A 20,639-nucleotide genomic window follows, 5' to 3' on the forward strand; every position below is an offset into this window, starting at 1 on the left:
CTCATTGCTTCGCCACGCAGCCCTCATTACTCCCATGGCACTTGGACTGGACTCTGAAGTTCTGAACCTCGAAAGCCATCCACCCCTTTCGGCAGTACCTAGACGCCATGTTCAGCATCATTCCCATAGGTCCTCGAAAAGCCGCAAACAGCGCGCCTCGCGCCTGCGATGCGTGTCGCTATCGAAAAGTCAGAGTAAGAACATCTCCATGTTGAGTTATGCTTCTCGTGGATTTCGAGCTGATGTGGACTCGTGCTCGACGAGAAGTGTTCCAGCGCACATCAAAAGCCGTCTGTGAATGCTCTTGTCGATGAGAAACCTTGCTCTCGCTGTATCTACTCCAATCGAGAATGTTGTTATACGGATCCACGTTGGAGGAGGAAGCAACCCGAGAATGGGTAAGCATTGTTCAATTCTTCCTTGTTCCTGTCGAAGACCTGGGCTCACCGGTTTCACCGATGCAGGGATACCTCAAGTACTCCCAATCCCAAAGGAACCCATGCTCAACGCAGGAAGCGGCAGGCAACGAATGTTCCGTGTTCTTCACCGGCAGATGCCACGCCAACGCCGCCTCATTTCACTGACGAATCCATTCCTGAGAATACCAGCCTCAACGGTCAAGACACTTCTGAGTGTGGACCTTTTGAATGGATGCCGGAAACTCTTTTCACAGATATCGGAGAACTCGATTTTATGTTCCCAGAAAGACAAATTGAATTGGACGAATCCATGCAATGGATCGAGAGCTCAGCTCAAATGCTGCCAGACATCCTCACACCGTTTCCTACGGGAGGATACAATTCCCCACCATCTGACCTCGACCAGCGGTCCCTTGATATGACTGCTGTCGTTTCGACTGCTGTGGGCCAAAAAAGCCATGTGGAGCCCAGCAATGTGGCCACCATAGAAGCTGACGGATCCCCTGGATTTTGTCAGGAAAGTGAGAGAGCTGTCAGCGATTTCATACAATTGTTGTATGTTGTGTTTCCAGTGATCGATCGCGACTCGGTTTACAGGCAACTTGCCGCTGGGGACGGGGAAGCCGACCCTCAATTTCGGGCGTTGCTCTTGGCCATTCGTATGATGAACCAGGCGAGACAGTGGAGGATGACGGCGGCAAAGGACGCCGAAACGCCCCTGGTCGAGCTTATCCGACAGGTCGAGGTGGAAAGAACGCGCACAGATTTTGCCGAGAGCCCTTCTCTTGATACTGTTGTCACCAGTCTTTTCCTCTTCTGCGGCTACAGCGTTCTTGATCGCCACAATCGCTCATTTCTTTACTTGGAAGAGGCCATCAACATCCTGGAGATGATATCGATCTCTGAGACCAATCTGGTGCCTATCAGAAACCCGAGATATGCACGAATCCAAATGGTTTTGTTCAATACCGAATCGGCAACGTACTCCATCTATGGTCGGAGCCGACGGCGTTCCCGGCGAGCTTTCGACCCGCTTCAGATCTACAGCCTTCTTCAGACCTCCATTGACGGAGATGAATTGGAGCAGAGAGCATATGCGCTCCTCCGTCGGTTAACTCGCATCCATTTCATGTCACTTCCAGGTTCTTCGAGATATCTCTTGGCACAACTTGGATTGCAATTGGCCAGGGACGAGTTCGGGATGACTTCGCAGGATTGGGCTTGCCTCCTCCAGGGCGCATCGGATACGAGTCACGACGAGCAACTCTTAGCGGGCTGGCGAAAGCAGACCGCTGACGTCCTCATATCATATCAATGGAGATGGCTTGAATTCATGGCAAGACATGTTTGCCCAGACGGGCGACAAACAGCTCCTTCTGCATTTTCCGATTCAGAGCCGGATTTCTTGCGGTCATTCTACGACGGGGCGCTGACAGTTCTGTCCTGCACTAGTGCTCTAAAGAATGGTGAACTTCGCAGCATAGGATTGGGCAAGCTGGTTGATATGACACTGATAGTGCACAGGCTTGTAGGCAGTCAGCATCTTGAGAGGGGACTGGACAAGTACAGGCACGTGTTGGTAGGATTGATCTCGACAATAACCACGTGGGATTTCGAGAAAGAATTCTCTTTGGTGCTGGCGGACTGCATCAATGAAGTCACTGGACTCAGTGCTCCTCGACAAAGTCCCTGGCGTTTTGCGAGCGCCGAAGTGGACACCGAAGGCATTGGGAGGAGCAACCTTGGAGTGAACGGCTTGCAACCTACAGATCTGGAAGGGTTCCATTTTTCTCGGCGGATGGATGGCTAATGGGACCACGGAAATGAAATTCCTCATGCTGCTCTCTCAATTGAAGTACCAACATGGTGCCGGCCAGTAACGTCTGGGAAAGGCTCTCGGCCCTCGACTTACTATTTGGGAAATTTCCAGCCGATCCCCACCTGTCGGCATTTCAGGTCAGAATTATGCCTGGTCCCTGCCTCCGATGTTCGGTTCAGGAAAGGCCTACTCAAGTATCTTTGAGACGGACAGATCGATGTGATAGCGGCCATCAGATCTCTCTACAAGAACATCTCATGCCAATTCCCTTACGGCCCTCCGGCATCACGGGACCATGTTGCCTAAACAGAAAGACGAAATTAGAATCTTTACACCAAGCCCTATTCTAGGCTATGGGTATGATGCCGACGAGTTCGCGTATGGAGTCGTCGAGTGCGGCGCCGATGCAATCATCGTCGATGCAGGGTCAACGGATCTGGGACCATTCAACCTCGGGGCTGGGACGACCCTTTACGGGTATGATTCGTACGTCAGAGGCCTCACGCTCATTCTGGACGCCTGTTTCCATCTCAAGGTGAAAGTGTACATCAGTTCGGCCGGAGGAGGTGGTAGCAATCAACATGTGGATGATCTCAAGTCCATCGTGTCGGAGATTGCGACTCAAAGGAATTGGACATTTGAGGTTGCCTCAATCAAGGCGGAAATATCCAGAGAAACAATACACAGAAAACTACGAGAGGGCCTGGTTCACCCCTTTAGACCCGTCCACGCTTTGACCCATGAACTTGTGGATGACACGATGAAGATTGTCGCTCAAATGGGTGCTGAGCCTTTCCTCGAGGCCATCCAAAGCTATCACGACCCCGATGTCATTGTCGCGGGGCGGGCCTATGACCCTACTCCATTCGCGGCTTTCTGTCTCAGTCGGGGCGTTGACCTCGGGGTGGCATGGCATGCTGGTAAGATTTCTGGAGTGCGGAGGCTTGTGTGCGGTACCCAAAGGCCGATCCATGCTCGCCACGGTGCGGAAAGCGAGCTTCGATCACACTCCTGTCAACCCAATGCAACGCTGTACACCCCTCTCGGTCGCTGCACACACATTTTACGAGAAGACTCGGCCCAACCGGCTCCCGGGACCGGGGGGTTGTACTACATCTGGAAGGGGCGAGATACGAACAGCTCGATGATGGTCAAACGACCAGAGTCTGTGGTTCCTCATTTGTTCCCACGCCCATTTATCAAGTCAAACTCGAAGGCGTCCAGATGCTAAGATATCGGGCTTGCTTTTTCGGTGGCATTCGGGACCCCATCCTGATATCCTGTCTGGATGGGTTCCTGGATGAGGTGTGCCGATATGTAGAGACCCTGTATCCGGACCTCCATCAATCGGAGCAATGCCAACTCATCTTTCGAGTTTTCGGGCGGGATGGGGTCATGGGGCCACTTGAGCCCGACCCTGCTCCTTCACATGAAGTTGCATTACTCGGAGAATTCTCGCACCCAGCCCAGATCGTGCATTATGCATTGCCAATTCCGCACGAACGGTCTGTCTTCACAATTCCTACGAGAACCAGCTTGCTACTTCTGGAAACGTGGCCTTCCCCCTCTGACCTCAAGAGCAGGCCGTTGGACCTACGTTCGGGTGGAGTATCTACCATCTTCTCGACATCGACGACCCTCTGCAGCTCTTTCCTATTTCTTACTCAAAGGTTGGAAGGCGCTCCATTTCCAACCTCGTTTCACAGATCAAGAAGACCAGCACATTGCCTCGCTGGAAGCCCTCTACTGCTATCAATCCGAAACCACAACCACTCACTGGTAAGAAAAAGTCACCCTTATGGCCACAAGTCACGGCTAACAAGTGTTCCACAGTCAAAAATGGTCTCCGTTCCGAAGAGGCCGTACTTCTTCGAGACATTGCCCAAGTCATCCGGAGCAAAGACTCGGGCCCCTTTGAGCTCACCTTCGACGTCCTGTTTGACTCCAAGGAGGCCTATGACCGTGTCCGCGCGGCAAATTTGCTGACAGCAGACACGGTCAAGACTCTGTTCCACATTGGTGACAAGGAGATATTAGCCTTGCAATTCTTCGAGCCAGCTCTCGGCTGGAAATGTACCATCGCGAGACCTTGGGCACAGGGTTCTCTGGAGAGAGAGACGTGCTGGGTACACAGCAGCATGTGCCGTTGGTCGATCTCATGATTCCAGGGACGTTGTCACGGCCGTCCAAGAGAGAAGCAGGCTAATAGCAAGGCTACCTCTCAGCCTTGCGTTCGCTAATAAGACCTCGTTACGAGATAGCTGTCTTCGTGATAAGATCGTATATGTTACGAGACCGCTTATACGGCCAGGAGGACCCTGCCTACAAGAAAGGTATGTGCGACAGGAGCTCCGAATGGTGTGACATTTTGCCCCCTTGGCAGGGATTTTGTAAGTGTAATGACGACCGCAGAGGCCTGCACCGCATCCGTAAAGCCTCTGATACGGCCACGTAGACTATATAGTCTGACGGTCCCCCGGACCCTTCAGAAATAGAACCATGTCCTCCAACTTGAGTCACATCTGGTAGCAACGCCAACTGGACAGCCTTCGCGGGCCTCTGCGTTCTTTAAACGGCAAGGAACGCCGTCCTTCAATCCAACAGGGCCATCGCGACCGCCAGAACGGCGGCGGTCTCAGGAAACCGATGGCCTGACAAACCTATTATCATCGAATACTTTATAAACACCTACCGGAGGACCGCAGACCCTACTAGAGGAGTCCTTCTCAGAGTAGTCCTCGACCTTTACAGCGGGGGATAGGCTTAACCCTAACAACCCTTCTGTAATGGGAAAGGTGGAAAGGGGATCTGAGGTGCTAGGTGGACGAGCAACGTGATTGGTCGACATTTAGCTATACATTGTACAGGCAAACGATCCTACTCTCTGATTGGTTGGTTCGGGAGGTGCCACTCTGGGTTGGTGGTCTTTCTTTTTGTCAAGAAGGGCTCGCCAGCGAACTATCTGATAAGTATATTGCCTATCTATAGGCGCAGAACGACAGCGATTCCAAAGCTGGGGAGCTTCGAAAGGTAGCCTACGACTCGTACGCTTATATACACCCGACCCCTTGAGGTCTTGGCACCCCTTGTTCGTGACAAAAAGAGCGAGAGAAGCATTATCCTATAGAACTGGGGGATTCAGTCTCAGGTACTCAACTGCCACTATCTTTTGTACAGAACACGTATGTGGACGCCTCGATTAGGTCGTCCAAGGATGGCATCCCCATTCTTCATAGACTACCTAGTCCTCGACGCTATGGTTATGGTTGTCGCCACCAACGTCACTAATGCCTCTTTAAGCCTATATGATCCTCGATGCACAGTTTCAGGGCTGCACCCTCTTCTTAGAAAAGAAAGGCCGTCTCAACTTCTTCTCCCAAACACAAACATCTTTGTCATACCGGCTGTCAGATACCTTCTACATGGACCTCTTGCCGTAAGGCTCGAATGGGAAAGTCACTGCCACGACAGCCTAGTGAATGCAGTGTCAGTCATTGTAAATCAGGAAGGTCTGGAGGGACGCACCATGACAATGTAGAGTGCGGCGCAGATGTAGATTGGTGCAGACGTGGCCGTGTCGGCGTACGCAGCAACAAACGCAGAGACCAAGCCCATGACTCTGTTGAAACCAACGGCGATTCCGTTCCCAGTGGCCCGATGCGCAGACGGCAAGGACTGACGGTCCGGTCAGAGTGGATTTCTGTGAGGCAGCAGCCATTTGGTTCACGTACCTCGGGGGTATAGGCATAGAGCGTGCCGTAGTAAATGTTCACGAAGAAGTAAATCGAGCAAGTAAAAGCAATGTTCTGGGCAGGAGTCCGCACAGCCGTGTAGGCGAAGAAGAACGTCATGGAACAGAGGGCGCCGATGGCCATGGTGTACTTGCGACCGAGCCACTTGAGATTACACATGAACCCAGCGGCAACGGGGCCGAAGATGCCCACGGTGTTGGTAATCATATAGTTGCGCCACTGGTAATAAGGACCGGGCTGTCCAACTTGGGCGCCGCGGCTAGCGAGAAATTCAGGGAGGAAGACGTAGAAAAGCGGGTACGCGAGGCCTGAAGGAAGTCAGCAAAACATCACTTTTCATCTCTATAGACCGAGGACAGTTATTACCAATTAAGAGCCAAGAAAACCAAATCATCGCGGTTGAAATGCCCAGTTTCTTGGTTGCGAAGAGTCCTCGCAAATGAGCCATGAACTCGCTGAAGCCGTACCTTGCTTTCCCGTAAGTGGGCAGGATTGTTCCGCAGGCCTCAAGCTCCTCAACAGTCAAACTGCACGGTCGCTTGTACGTCTGAGCGATCTCCTGGAAGGTACGGACGACATCTGCATCTTGGCCTTTGGCGAGAAGGTATTTGGGAGATTCTTTGAGCCGAATCACCGTCACCCGCAGTATGCTAAGGACGAAAACCAAAGCTCCGTTGCCGAACCAAACATATCGCCAGCCCTGCCTCATGAGATTAGAACAGGTTAACACTCACGATTGCGAGACCATGATTACCATGTTATTCGAACGGGTGCAGGTTGCAGCCTCGGTGCAGATAAATTGAGGTAGAGAAAGGAGAGGCCATGCGAAGGCAGCGCCAATGACGGGAGCGAGCCCCCACCAACAGGCCATAAGAGTGAGAAGCCATTGTTTATTGCCCGGGAGGAATTCGAGGAAGACAGTCGTGTCGAGGACAAGGTTGCCGCCCGCACCGAAGGCAGTCAGGGCAGTAAACGTGCCCAGGGCGTACCAGTTAGGCGACGCTCCGGCCACGATTGCGAAGACGGAGCAAATAAAGAGGGAGGTGTTGAAGGCGAAGCGGCGGCCCACGACATCCGCACCTTCAGGTATATTCAGGACAGAGTCCTATATGTAGTTTCCGATCGAGGGCTCTCTTACCTAGTCCCCAAAATAGAGCTCCCACCAACATTCCCGAGTAGGCAGCGACAGTGAGGCCGTAGGAGAAAGACGGTTGAAATTCCAGGGCAGCCTGGCCGGCAGTCACGGACTGCAACAAGAGGACGAGGGAATCCGCGGCGTATCCGAATCCATTGAGAAAGAATAGTTTCAGGTGCATGTTGGTCCAGCCGATCTCGTCAATTGTCTGGGGAAGAGCGTCAGCACGGATGTATCGCGGGACTTTGCCATGAAGAGACGTGATACCCTGTTCAGCAGTCTCATTTTCGCATCCAAGGCGGCGTCCACCTCACCCATAGAGAAGATTTGCCCTTCCTCGGTAGCTCCATCAATAGAAATGGGAGAGATGCTGGCGCGCAGTTCATGTCCGAGGCCAAAATATGGCTTTTGGGCAGCGTGCTTCTCATCCTCACCGGCGACAACCTCCTGCTTGAGGATTGTTCCGATCGCCATTTTGATGTCGTAGGTGACTATATGAACACAGCTGCTCTAGCTTTTGGTATATTTGGGAGTGTTGCAACTGAAGCGAGCAAAACGAAGTCACTCTGCAACGCGCAGACAGTGTGATGGGGCGAACATCGGGTGTAGAACGTGGGACTGGGTTGGGTTTATCAAGGACCCCAGGTCGACTTTTCTGCTTGACACCAATGCTCTCCCAGCAACGCCGACCTAGGAAGCCACTGCCCTGGTCCCCATGCCAGATCGTTTCGATGGGGCCCATCTCGAGCCGCGCAAGGGGCCCCCGCGACCACCCATATCGAGCTCCCGTCACCAAACCTGGGGTCAGTCAGATAAGCCGGGCTAGGCAAGGGTGCTTCGAGAGCTAGAGTGCTGGGAAGGACAGACGGCTCAAAGACGTGAAGGGCTTGGTAAGAGACTTCCTGCAGGCGGATGGCACGATGGATCAGCATGGCGGTGCAAAGGCCGTCCTCGGGGACACTAAACACTCGCCGACCGTACAAAATCCCGTTCATGTGACCGGCTGTCCAGCGACCAGGCTGACCGTCTGTTCGAGTTCCCATGCTCAATATGGCCCCCTGCAGTCAATTCGAATGCAGGTGAAGCGACAGACAGATAAGTTGAATGCAAGCTATCTACGCTAAGATAGTTGTTTGATATAGGGAGCAAGATAAGCAACACAATCCAGGGATCTCGCCTCCTCCTCCCGGGTTTCCTCCAAAAGATGCAAGAGCTTTAGAAGGACCTCAGCTACCAACAATGGCGCCGCCCTCAAAGCAAGACGCCATCGTCATCGTCGGCGCCGGTGTCTTTGGCCTCTCGACTGCCCTGAGTCTTGCGCAGAGAAATTTCACCGATGTCACCGTTCTCGATCGCATGGCACCCCCGGTGCCGGATGGAAGCAGCTGCGACATATCGCGAATCGTGCGTAGCGACTACTCCGACCCGTTCTACGCCCGCATGGCGAAAGAGGCGCTGGAGGCCTGGCGGGCGGGACCCTTTGCGAATCTATACCACAACTCGGGCTTCGTGTTGACCTCCGAATCTCGGCCAGACGCGTTTCTGGAGAAGCTCAAGGGGGTCCTCGCAGGGCAGGACATCCCTTATGAAAGCTTCAACAGCAGCAGTGAGCTGAAACGGAAGTTTCCATCCCTGAATGAAATCCAGACAGACTTTGGCGGTTATTTGAATCCCAATGGAGGCTGGGCGGATGCTGCGGCCTCGATTTCTCGGTTGGCGACCCTGTGTACCGAGAAAGGAGTCTCTATCATCACTGGACCCAGAGGGACAGTCAAGTCTATGAGAATCACGAACTCCCGAATCGAGGGCGTCAATGTCGCTCTGGGCCCTCCTGTTCTTGGATCGAGAGTTATTCTCGCCACCGGCGCGTGGACAAATGGCCTCTTGGACTTGATATATGCTATGTCTTCCTCTGGGCAGCCCGTCGGGTTCATCCAACTGACTCCGGAAGAGGCACACAGCATTTCCAAAATGCCAACCCTCATCAACATGACATCGGGATTCTTTGTATTCCCTCCCACCCCGGGCACGAACATCCTCAAGGTGGCCTGCCACAGCCACGGCTTCGAGACCAGGCAGCCCGTAGATGGCACCGACCGAACCATATCTGCGCCCAAACGGGACTTGAACAACGCGACCTCCTTTTTCATCCCGGAATCCGCGGATTCTGCGCTCCGGCACGGTCTGAGACAGATCCTGCCTCGGTTTGCGGACAGACCATGGATAAGGCGCCGGCTTTGCTGGTACACCGATACCCCTGAAGGCAACTTTGTGGTCGATCATCACCCGTCTATTGAAGGGCTGTTCATCGCGGCGGGAGGAGCAGGGCAGTAAGTTTGCCAACAAAACGCTTTCCACCCCCCCCCCCCCAACAAAATTGTACAAAACAAACACAATGATCAGTTTCATGTGGGCCGTCGTCGCTAATAGCTTTGCAGCGGCTTTAAGTTTCTTCCGATCCTCGGGAATTATATCTCGGACTGCTTTGAAGAGAAGGCGTCGGTGGAGGTGAGGGAGAAGTGGAGGCTGAGAAGCGACCCTGGCGTTAGACTCCCCTTCGTGTGCAACGATGGAAGTCGTCGGGGGCCGCCTCGCAGAGTGCTCTCGAAGTTTGAGCAGGCACGCCTCTGAAGAGGGCCAAACAGTACTTGAAAGGAGCAGCGGACGTCTTGAATGTCCGTGACGGGAAGATGACACATGCCTCGGGATGCTATGAACTGCTAGCGAGTCGATGCAACCATCCTAGGTAACCTGCTGGAAGATTCAAAATCTATATTTCTCTACCTCTCTCCAGATAAGTCATACGTTGCCCTGTAGAGACGCTCTTTCTCCAAGCAGATAGCAACGGAACGAAAACGACTGCTTCCAGAAGTGACCTGGCCTAAGTCTCTCGAAACTACACACTGAATGCGATAGCACCCGACAAGAAATCCGCTTGAGGTGTGTTCACGTCTCCCCAGTCCCTTTCCCAATGAGCGGGAACGTTCTGTTCTTCAGAGAAGTTGGTTCCCTCCGGATCGACACGACTCGTTGCAGCGTTTACTTCCACTTCTCCATTAATGCGAGAATGAAGTCGCTCCTTGGTTGTCGGGCTTTGTCGGTTCTGAACACGCTGCAGAGCTTCCAGGGGTAAATTGGGATGTGGCTTGATGTAGTAGCTCAAATCAGGTGCTTCGTCTCTTTCGAGATGAGAGAACCCCTGGCCCCAGTAGGTGAATTGGTTCGTGCTGTACCGCCACTCAAAGTCCTCCCATCGATCGGACTCGAGGAATTCGCGATAATGCAGCCCACTGCCAGGCCAGATGGCTGTAACCCTGCCGTGATGGTTCTTGAACCAGGATCGACAGCTTCCGGTCCAGACTAGGTTCTCCATGGCCTTTCCGGCGTGGTCGTTGAAGTCGTCCTGCACCGATTGTCGGACATCGAAAGACGAGGCTTGCTGGACTCTCATCTTTCGGATCATCCGCACAAAGAAATCAGCTGTCCCCTCCAGGATGCCCATCAGACTGCCGTTGGAAATGGGTGTGTTGGGTCCGAGGAAGATGAGATAGTTCGGGAAGCCAGACACGGCGAGACCGCAGTAAGATGCCGGTTCCTCTTTCCACAGCTCCCTAAGATCGCGGCCGCCGGAGCCGAGAATAGGAAACCGGGGTCTGAACGATGTATCGAAGCCCGTAGCCGCAATCAGGACGTCTGCAGGCCTCATCTTCCCCGAGGCGTCCTGTATGCCCTCCGGTGTGACCGTCTGAATGGACTCGAAGACAGGTGTAACGTTGTTCTGCTGCAGAGCCTCGAGGTATCTTTCGCCAGGATTAAGGCGCCGACAACCGGCTTCAAACGACGGGATCAGCTTCTGTTGTAAGTCTACGCTGCGGATGAGCTCCTTCATCCGTTTTTCGATCCGCGAGCGCATTTCACGCTGCCTCTCGCTGCCTTTTAAAAAGGCCCCGAACATGGCGTTGAACGTGGCTTCCATCTCCTTGCGCATTTGAAGTGAATATTCGCCGTCTTCGACAAATCTAGCCTTCTCGTCTGCGGTGTAGGTGTGGTTGTGCTCGTTCGAGAAGTCGGCACCGCTCGGCGGAGTAATCCAAGATGGCGTCCGAATGTAAATATCGATGTGATGTGCATCTTTCTGCAGCGCTGGGAGCACTTGGATAGCGCTGGCACCGGCACCAACTATCGCGAGCCTTTTGCCTGCGGTATCAACTCGGACATCCCAGGCAGCAGTGTGGACAATTTGTCCACCAAAGCTGTCCAGGCCTTTGAGTTCTGGGAACTTGGGGTTATTGAGGATTCCACTTGCATTGATCAAGATTTCACTCTCATATTCGCGTCCTCCTTCAATAGTCAAGCTCCATCGAGAGCATCTTTCGTTCCACACTGCCTTTTCGACTCGGCTGTTGAGTATAATGAATCGATCTATCCGATAATGGAAGGTGACTGCCTTGAGATAAGACTGTATCTCGGCAGACGATGCATAGCTACAGACCTTCCTGTCAGATCGAAGGTTCAATAAGGACCTGACAAGGCAGCCTAGAAGGAAGATCTTCCCTTACAATTTTGACCAGTACGGATTGGGGCAGAAGCTGAATTGATAGATGTGGCTGGGCACATCACAGGCGCAGCCTTGCAAAGGTCAGCACAGAACACGACTCCCTCAACCCACGGCTCTCTACAGGCATACCTGGATATCGGTTCTCCCACCATGTCCCCCCCACGTCGCTGTTCTTCTCAAAGATCTTGATTTCGATAGAATCTCCAAAAGCTTCCTGAAGCTTAAAAGCTGTTTGACCCCAGAGTGAGCATGTTTGCCACGCGAGAATGAAGAACCGAAATCCTCGTACCCATCAAGATGCCCGACACTCTGTCAGTGAAGGGTGATTAGCCAGAACCATCAGTAGGCTTGTCACTTGGACTTCTTACCCTGCTCCGATGATGTTGCATCTTCGTCGTTGGGACATGATCCGGCAGAGCTGTTCCCCCAGAATTCCAGTCCGAGATTGTTTCTGACATTGAACTGGGCAACATGCCCCTTTCCCTGGGACCTGTCGTCCCTGGCCATTGATTTCCTTATCCTATTTTCTGTCGCTCCCTTGCGCACTGTTCGAGCGGATCCATTTTCCTAGCATGGGATTTGTTTTCCTGATGCGGTAGGCGGTGATCCTCCGTGACTTGCCGCTCAGGTGACCGGCGACATCGTTCTGCTGACCAACAGTTATTGAAGCGTGCAGCACGGCAAGGTTCCCCGTGTTTGATATGGCCGTGAAAGAGGGCCGTCACCGACGGTCTAGAAGTGAAGCCATCGCCACAGACATGGGGGAACGCATGCAGTGGTCGGTACCGCCGAATGGTTGCGTGTTTCTGGAGAAATGCACCAAATGCGGCCAGAGACCCTGCCGCCAGTACAGACTGTTCGGCCAGAAGCACGGGGGAAAAATAAAAGAAGATGAAGCATGTCAGCGAGACTGTAGAGGCTTCTCTCCCTACAACCCATTGAGACATGATGTTGTCGACACTCAGTTCTCTTATTGGATCGACGAACGCAGACCCCAAAACAAAGATACCGTTAAAAGCCACGCCAGGGCCACGGGCACTTCCAGCATCATGGTATTCCAGCCTTCCCATGTACGAACTGGAGCGCCGGGCCATATTTTCAAAGAAATGGCTCCTAGTCACCCATAAATTGAGGTTCACCAAACCGGGCGACTTCTTACGCTTCGAGGAGGCCGGGTACTCTTTTGTCCTGTGCATGGACAAGGACGGCACAGTAAATGGCTTTCACAACATCTGCCGGCATCGTGCTTTCCCCATCGTCTCTGAAGATGCAGGCAACGCCAAAATATTTTCCTGCAAGTACCACGGCTGGTCCTACGGGTTGAACGGGAAGCTTGCAAAGGCTCCTCGATTCGAGACCGTGCCGACCTTTCAGAAAGAGAGCCATGCCCTGTTCCCGGTTCATGTGCATATCGATGCACTGGGGTTCGTCTGGGTCAATCTCGACGCCTCACCAACACCTTCCGTGGCCTGGGAGGACGATTTCAAAGGCGTCGATACCCAGGAACGGTTTGGGGCATTTGATTTTTCTCAGTACAAATTCGACCACGTATGGCAGATGCAAGGCCAGTACAACTGGAAAACACTGGCCGACAATTACAATGAATGCTACCACTGCCAAGTGGCGCATCCAGACGTGGCCAAGCTCGCAGATCTCACATACTACTACACAGTCTCCAAACTTGGCTATATTCAACACTTTTCTCGCCCGAAGACAGGGCAAGAAGATGAGGACATCAAGAACGCAAGCACCTACTACTTTCCCAATGCTTGCATGACTGTCTCGTAAGCCCAACGTCGCTCAGTTTCGTCAACAGGGCTCTTGCTGACTTTCTGTAACCTTAGGCCGCACTTCTTCTATATGATGCGATGCGTTCCGACATCCGCCACCACTTGCTCCATGGAGTACGAGGTCTACCGGCACGTGGATGCTTCGGACAGGGACTTTGAATACATCGACTCGTTCTTCAAACGCGTCCTTGACGAAGATAAACACCTCTGCAACGCGGCACAGAAGAACTTGAACGCCGGAGTGTACATCAACGGCGAGATGCATCCACAGCTAGAGAGCGCCCCTCTCTACTTCCAGAACGTGGTCAGACAGGTGGTAATGGAGCATCGACAGAGGGAGGAAGAAAGGGGCGAAGAAGTATGGCCGGCACGTCGGCCACTGCCCATATCCAAAACTACAGAAGACGACGTCGCTTTCTGTGCCGGATTGGCGTGCGATTCGGTGAAGTCGGCTGCAACTGAGTGGTGAATGGTGAATAGCGGTGATGAGGCCAGTGCAGTAGCTCTCACCGTAGCCTCGTCGCTCGGTATGCTTCACCACTCTGCTCCCGAGTCGGCCGCGAGGCGCAGACACGGTTGGGCTGGTACCTACCATGACAGCAACCTCAGAGTGTTTAGTTCTATTTATGGGGAATTGCGATACATGAACTTTCTGGTTCTTGGATGCCTTGGCAGAAGAGGACGGCCATCACGACGTTTTGATACCTGTAGTCTTGAAGCATAGATAAATGTTTTTGGAGGAAGGGAAAATGGTCCCATCCATCAATCCTCCCTGGCACCGTGATCTTGGTTCTGCGGGGGACGCTTCTATTCCTTAACAGGACTGCATTTCCCGGGGGCTGATTAGGGGATTGATAAGCCGTCGCGACCAAACACACACCTCGATCCTAGTTTCTTGCTACCGAACAATTTCACGAGGACTCCTTGTTGTTGCACCCCGCGCAAGAGAATCGCTATCGCCGAGGAAAAGATGCCCGCATCGCAGGGCCGTGTCCAGAAACGCATGCACCAGGCGTGCGAGAATTGCCGGTACCTTCGTCTGCGCTCCGCGAAATGGACGTTTGTGTCGTGTCGCTAACACTAACGATTCCACAGGAAGAAAAAGACACGCTGTCCGGGCGAGAGGCCGGCGTGTTCGACCTGCACGCGCCTGTCGCAGGCTTGTCGGTATGCTGGAAGTCAGTTCGGCTATGTCCCGTCCGAGATACTGCTGGGCAATTCGAGGGACGTGGTATGACATTTACCCCCCCAAGCGGCCGACTTGGGGATTCTGTCGAGCTCACCACCCGCATGCACGCAGGAGTCTCGACTGGCGCAGCTAGAGGAGAGGATGGAGATGGTCTTTGAAAAGCGGATGTATGCATGCCGGATTCGTTCTCCCCTGGGCTTGGGTCAGGGCCACTGTTTGCTGAAGGGCGAGAACCCAGGACAAACAGCGATGCAGAATCACCGAGATCGGAGTCGACCAGGTCTACGAACGGTCGGTCGTCACGAAACCCTCGCGATGGGATCGCCACATCCTCCAGGCAAGATTTGATCCGATTACTCTCTGGCTCTGCGCCTACCAAGCTGACGTTTCTATGCAAAAGGGCCATGCCTCCTAGGGGCGCCATTGTGGACGCCGTGGGTGCATACTTCAGATACTGCCACATGCAGCCCTTGTGGCTCTTTGACCCCGACGACCTCTCTTCCATCGAAGACTGCCGTGACGAGGTCGTTTTCTCGCTGCTGGCCCTCTCCCTCTGCCACTCGAAGCACTCTTTCTTCAAAGGGAGAGCGGAGTCCTTGAGCCCGCGATATGCCCGGCTGGCGCGAGAGCAGATCATGCTCCGGATTGCCCAGGGCAAGGTCAATCTCGCCACGATCCAGAGTTTATGCATGCTGGCACTGGCCAACTTTCATGGTACAACTCCCTAACCCCTGAATGGAGCCTGTCCCGAGGTTGTTCTCTTTAACTCTGGGGGCCAGATAACGAGATGCAACTGGTCGCCCTGCACATCAACATCGCCGTCACGTTCTCGAAGTGTGCCGGCTTCGACGTGGAATCGACCCCGACCGAAGTCTCCCCGGCGGCCGAGGCGCGCAGGAGGGTGTTTTGGAGCCTCCATCTGCTGGAGCGGATGTACGGACAGTCCACCGCGGCGCTCGCGATCCTCCAGGACATTGAAAATCCCCAGTATGTCCCCTTGCACCCGGACCTGCGGAAAAGGTCCAACGTGCTGCCCCCGCGTTTGCCGCAGGAGACGTTTCAGAGCGGAGAGACGGAGAGGATTGGCATCTGGGCGTACATGGTGCAGCTGGCGACCCTGTGGCGCGAGGTGCGCACGTACGTGATACAGTGCGCCCACACCACCTCGGAGCCCCCGTGGTCCGTCGAGTCGGGGTACGCCGTGATCGGGGCCCATCTCATGGACCTGGAGACCAAAATGCCCACGTACCATCGCTGGGACTCGGCGCGGTTCCTCGACCGGGACGCCGAGGAGCTGCAGAACCGCGAATACTGGAGCCCCTGGCTCTACCTCCAGTTCACCTACCACGCGATCCACAGCACCCTGAACCACCCCTTCCTGTACTCCTCGCGCCCGCAGCAGTCCGTCCAGCTGGCGGTGCCAAACACCTTCTGGAAGACGTCCTCGGAGCTGGCCTTCATCCACGCCACGTGGATTGTGCGGCTGATCGACGTCGTGCGAGAGAAGGAGTATCGGATCTCGGATCCGTTCATCGGCCAGTGCGCCGCTGTCGCGGCCACGATCCACATCTACTTCTGCCGGGCGGCAGACCACGACATCCGCGAGGCGGCGCAGGTGAAGCTGGACACATGCACCTCGTTCTTGGCCGAACTGGCCCAGCTGTGGCCCTCATGTCGGTTGCTGGTAAGCTGCTGGGTTTCCACCCGTTCCTGAGCTGTGGGCTGGGGGGCTGAATCTGCAAAACAGCATGACAAACTGCGCACCTTGATCTACTGCGCGTTTACGTCCGGGCGCTCCGATCAAGAGCCCGAGCCGTCTCGCCAGACGGTGTCGATCAATACGCGGCTGATGTGGAAGATCCTGCAGTACAATTTCGACGGCAAGGATCTGGGCGCGTCGGGTCACGGCCTGTTCCACGAGTCCTTCTGCCAAGGTGACGACGACGCCGCCCACGACGAGCACACGGTCGAAACGCAGATCTCTCACAATCCCACCACCCAGGTGGACCTGTCGAACGGACAGGCGCTGCCGCCCTACTCGGACTACCGCCCTCCGGAACCGAGTCCGCAGCAGGCCCCCCAGCACCACCACCAGCAGCGGCAGCAGCAGCAGCAGCAGCACGAGCGGCAGCTCGTCGACGACGGGGAACTGCCTGCTTCGTCGAACGCAAGAATGTTGCCCATGCTCTACGCCCCATTCACGAAAGCCCCGGCGGCACCGTGGACGATGCCCAGCAACGCCCCCATCATCGACATGGCCTACGATCCCTTCTACCAATTCCAGGACTTCGGGACCTCGGCGGATGGGTCGTGGGAAGTCGGGAATCTCTGATAGGTCCATGTCGTAATATAGGAATACGAGGACAAGAGCGGATCCAAGATTCATGTTGGCTCCATTCGGCCCTAGCTGGCCCCTGCCCACAACCGCATCAATGGGCCCTGTGGACCGGTGACGGGATCCTGTGTCGGCATGGCCACCGCCAGAATCTCATTGCGGAGTGCGTCCACGTTTATAGATTCCTTTCCTAGCTCATTTCTCCATCGAGGACAATCCTGCAATGCCAGGTCAGTCGAAGGAGCTGGGAAGAAACGGCGCGTTGCCCTCGCCCGGTCTTGTTCGTGGAGGCAAGAGGTCGAGTCTCGGCTTACCTTTGGATAGACGCCGACGTATCTGTAGTCCAAACTACTCTCTACCGAGCAGTGAGCAGTCCCCGCCGGAAGAACAATCACATCGCCCGCGTGCACCTCGACGTTCAACCCGCCGCTTGTATCGCTTGAGCCACACCCGAGAAGCAGCGTCGAGCTTCCCTGGAATATCCCTGCACCATCCAACCCCAGTGATCCACGTCAGAAAAAGAATTATGAGCCCCCCAAAAGACTGCTTCTTTCGGGGAATCGGGAGGTGAAAACTCCTACCGTAGCACTCGTGCGAATTCGGGTGGAAATGGCGCACGGGAATGTGGCCCCAGACGCCGCGCTTTTCCCAGCCATGCGACTCCAGGAACGCCGTCGCCGTGCTCTCTGTCAGCGGCAAGGGTAGGGCGTCGCGGTAGATCAGCACCGGCAGGCGGCTGTTGGGAGCGTAGACGTTGGGTTCGAGGTGGTGGATTTCAGGGGCGCTGGGCATTTTTTTCTTTCCCTTGAGGAGTTTCAGTGAGGACTGGACGTTGTGTTGGTCGTGTGGGAGGGAGGTTGGAGAGTAAGAGATAGTTGGTTGATCCTAGCCGGAGACGGGAACGGTCTTCAGCCGGCGTTTCGTGCTATGCGGTGTGCGTTCGCGGGCACTAACGGTGTCCGCCGTCTCCTCCCGGAGGAGATCTAGTTGCACCTTGAGACGTCCGTGAACTCGAAGTTCGTCCACGGCGCGGACGCTGTCATGCACTCCGGGCCCAGGGACGTGGGCGGGCATTTCCGATTCCCTTTGCGGTGTTTCTCACGGCAAAGAATGCGGACTGGAACGGAGTCGACCGGGAGCAAGGAGGTGCTTCGAGTCAGCATGGGGACAAATATGGGGAGGCTCTCGATGGTCAAACGGATCTGCAAGGATTCAATGGCTCAACGAATCGTCAAACCTCTCGTTATATCCAGCAGCGGCGCAAAGACTACGGCATGACTCGAATGCACGGCGAGGAAGGGCGAGAACCGCCCACGGAAGATGGTCTTCTTAACCCACCCGACTTCCTGCCACCGCGAACCGAAGCTGCGATGGGCATGCTGACAAGCCACGGGGAGGACTTTGACTGTGTCCTGACTCGGCCGACAACCCTCTACGGCCGCTCGGGCATTTCACGAGGGTTAGGAGGCATATAGAAAGACGCACGAGGCCGCGATAAGCGAGGACCCGGAACAGGTGGAGCGGGTGTTTGGGAAAAAGGCTCCGGGGACGCTGCAGGCCAGCTAATGGTGAAGTGGACTACAATTATCACGGCCACTCCAGCATAGCGAATAGTCCTACGACAAGGCCAGAATGGAGCGGCACGCACAGCAGCAAACCGGTGGTTAGGTTTTCCAACCAACTCTACGACGCTGTCAGCCTCGTGATCAGCTTGCCGGTATTCCGTCCCTCAAAAAGCCTCATCCACGTCTTTGGGATATCTTCGAAGACCGTGTCGACAACTGTTTCGTTGTCGTCGCGAATGACGAGATTCTCCTTCCGCCACTCTTCGACCAGGACTTGGGTGACTTCTCCCAGGTGGTCGAGCCAGTCGATGTTGATGAACCCGAGAACCTTCAGCCTCATCATGATGACCTCCTGTGCATATCCGTCAGAGTCTTCTTTGAGCCAAGCCATGCCCACAGTTCCAGGTTTCAGGAACACTCACGTAAAAGTTCTTCAGTCCGGCAATGTCGGCGTCGCGGTTGTAGTTTGAGATCGTGCCGCAGGCCGCAATGCGGCCGAACTTGTTCATCCGCTTGAGCATCAGGTCGAGGATCTCGCCGCCGACGTTGTCTGGCTACCCTGTCAAATTTTGAAGGTCATTCTAAAGGGGCAGAAGGGGGTGGGCTTACCAAAGAAAACGTCGACGAAGCCGTGTGTCGCATGGACCAGGTCGTCGTGGAAGGTCGGAGCCTTGTAGTTCAGGCACAGGTCGGCACCCAGACTTTCGACCCAGCGGCACTTCGCCTCCGTTCCTGCGAGGCCGATGACCTGAGGTAGAGGTCAACGTCAACTTTCCACAAGGTGAGAAGGTGGGTGGCTCGACCTTTTTGCAGCCGAGGACCTTGTTGGCAATCTGCACCACCATGCTCCCCACCGCCCCTGCCGCCGCGCTCACGACCAGAACATCGGACCTGTCGAGGTCCACGATCTGCGTGAGTGCATAGTAGGCGGTAAACCCAGGGAGGCCGAGGGCGCCGAGGAAGTGAGTCTCTCGCAGCCCCTCTGGCGCGCGAATGGCCGTGAGACCTCCGGCGTCGTGGACGGAGAACTCTGACCAACCTGTTCTGGCCAGGACCAAAGTCCCCGCCGGCAGAGCATCGCTTGTTGACTCGACAACTTCGCCGATCCCCAATGCGCGCATGGGGTCGCCCGGCTCGAGAGGTGGGAGGTACGATCGCTCGGGGTCGCTCAAGGGGGATATCCACGACCGCTGTGCAGGGTCGTTGCTCAAGTAGACGGTCTTGAGCAGTACCTGGCCGTCCTGGAGCTCATCAAGAGGTGCAGTCACGAGCTCAAAGGTGCAGTCTTCTCCCTCCAACACCGGCGTGGAATACGGCTTTTTGCGCAGCCTCCATTGCTTCGTCGTGGTAATTGCCATGGTGTCGAAGTCGTGGGTGTGTTCATCAAAATCCTAATGCCCTGGCACAGGAGTCCTACAGGATTGTATATGAATGCACTCCATGGTCACAGGAAGTACCTTGTATTGCCAAGGGGAAAGTTTTGCTGGCTAGGACCTACCGAGAAATAGAAGCGGTCGTGGCCGAATGACAAATAGCCATCAGGAAACATGAAGTGAGAATCCTCTACGAAAAATCCTCCCGAGCGTGCAATCAACACTTACACACTGTTGAGCCACCCATGACTGCGTCTGAAATCAAATACGTCCATATGGACCGCAATTCCGACCTGTGGGTCCACCGGGATCTACAATTCTCTGGAAAGTGCTCGGTATATAGAGATCCCACCGGAGCCAGTGAAGACGTTGGAGTCCGCCAATCGGAACGCGGCATCCCTCTTTTGACATTCGACTCTGGTTGAAGCTTGTGTTACGTCGTCACCTTTTGTTCTCGACCTCAATGGAGCATCGAGCCGGTTCAAGATCGTAACGATGGCCCCGGCCAGATCACGGGAACTGGTTCTTGGTATCTCATATCGACTTCGGTGACGGTAAGGGGTAATGACCCGCGGGTTCCACCCCGGCTTCTAGTGACTGCTTTTGGCGGCCCCTCGAGCAATGTGTGCTCCTGAGGGGAGGGCCATCAAAGTGACTTGACTTATGAGCTCCTTCTAATTACTTGGTGGCTTCTCCGGCACCGG

At 54.8% G+C, this 20,639-nt stretch overlaps 7 protein-coding genes across 7 annotated transcripts; 5 read left to right on the forward strand and 2 right to left on the reverse strand.

Moving 5' to 3' along the window:
- Window positions 1-651: 651 nt before the first annotated feature.
- On the forward strand, window positions 652-2,229 carry PV07_08009 (uncharacterized protein; the record flags this gene model as incomplete). The annotated part of the gene is made up of 1 exon (XM_016395133.1): window positions 652-2,229. The coding sequence occupies one exon, from the start codon at window positions 652-654 to the stop codon at window positions 2,227-2,229; it is 1,578 nt and encodes a 525-aa protein (XP_016248552.1).
- Window positions 2,230-2,533: 304 nt separating this feature from the next.
- PV07_08010 (uncharacterized protein) lies at window positions 2,534-3,469 on the forward strand (the record flags this gene model as incomplete). The annotated part of the gene is made up of 1 exon (XM_016395134.1): window positions 2,534-3,469. The coding sequence occupies one exon, from the start codon at window positions 2,534-2,536 to the stop codon at window positions 3,467-3,469; it is 936 nt and encodes a 311-aa protein (XP_016248553.1).
- A 156-nt stretch (window positions 3,470-3,625) lies between these two features.
- On the forward strand, window positions 3,626-4,400 carry PV07_08011 (uncharacterized protein; the record flags this gene model as incomplete). The annotated part of the gene is made up of 3 exons (XM_016395135.1): window positions 3,626-3,743; window positions 3,817-4,017; window positions 4,072-4,400. 3 exons carry the CDS (start codon window positions 3,626-3,628, stop codon window positions 4,398-4,400), a joined length of 648 nt encoding a protein of 215 aa, XP_016248554.1.
- Window positions 4,401-5,656: 1,256 nt separating this feature from the next.
- PV07_08012 (uncharacterized protein) lies at window positions 5,657-7,781 on the reverse strand (the record flags this gene model as incomplete). Its single annotated transcript, XM_016395136.1, has 7 exons — window positions 7,393-7,781; window positions 7,129-7,333; window positions 6,745-7,070; window positions 6,357-6,690; window positions 5,970-6,298; window positions 5,764-5,913; window positions 5,657-5,710 (listed from the first exon to the last, which is right to left on the reverse strand). The coding sequence occupies exons 1-7, from the start codon at window positions 7,597-7,599 to the stop codon at window positions 5,657-5,659; spliced, it is 1,605 nt and encodes a 534-aa protein (XP_016248555.1). The 5' UTR covers window positions 7,600-7,781.
- Window positions 7,782-8,364: 583 nt separating this feature from the next.
- Window positions 8,365-9,756, forward strand: PV07_08013 (uncharacterized protein; the record flags this gene model as incomplete). Its single annotated transcript, XM_016395137.1, has 2 exons — window positions 8,365-9,455; window positions 9,564-9,756. 2 exons carry the CDS (start codon window positions 8,365-8,367, stop codon window positions 9,754-9,756), a joined length of 1,284 nt encoding a protein of 427 aa, XP_016248556.1.
- A 2,875-nt stretch (window positions 9,757-12,631) lies between these two features.
- On the forward strand, window positions 12,632-16,994 carry PV07_08014 (uncharacterized protein; the record flags this gene model as incomplete). Its single annotated transcript, XM_016395138.1, has 7 exons — window positions 12,632-13,467; window positions 13,528-13,789; window positions 14,569-14,640; window positions 14,774-14,829; window positions 14,901-15,376; window positions 15,442-16,346; window positions 16,410-16,994. The coding sequence occupies 7 exons, from the start codon at window positions 12,632-12,634 to the stop codon at window positions 16,992-16,994; spliced, it is 3,192 nt and encodes a 1,063-aa protein (XP_016248557.1).
- Window positions 16,995-18,680: 1,686 nt separating this feature from the next.
- Window positions 18,681-19,920, reverse strand: PV07_08015 (uncharacterized protein; the record flags this gene model as incomplete). The annotated part of the gene is made up of 4 exons (XM_016395139.1): window positions 18,681-18,914; window positions 18,985-19,112; window positions 19,172-19,310; window positions 19,366-19,920. The coding sequence occupies 4 exons, from the start codon at window positions 19,918-19,920 to the stop codon at window positions 18,681-18,683; spliced, it is 1,056 nt and encodes a 351-aa protein (XP_016248558.1).
- Window positions 19,921-20,639: the final 719 nt, after the last annotated feature.

The sequence above is a fragment of the Cladophialophora immunda genome, assembly GCF_000835495.1.
Source record: "Cladophialophora immunda strain CBS 83496 unplaced genomic scaffold supercont1.4, whole genome shotgun sequence".
In the NCBI taxonomy this organism is placed as follows: domain Eukaryota; kingdom Fungi; phylum Ascomycota; class Eurotiomycetes; order Chaetothyriales; family Herpotrichiellaceae; genus Cladophialophora; species Cladophialophora immunda.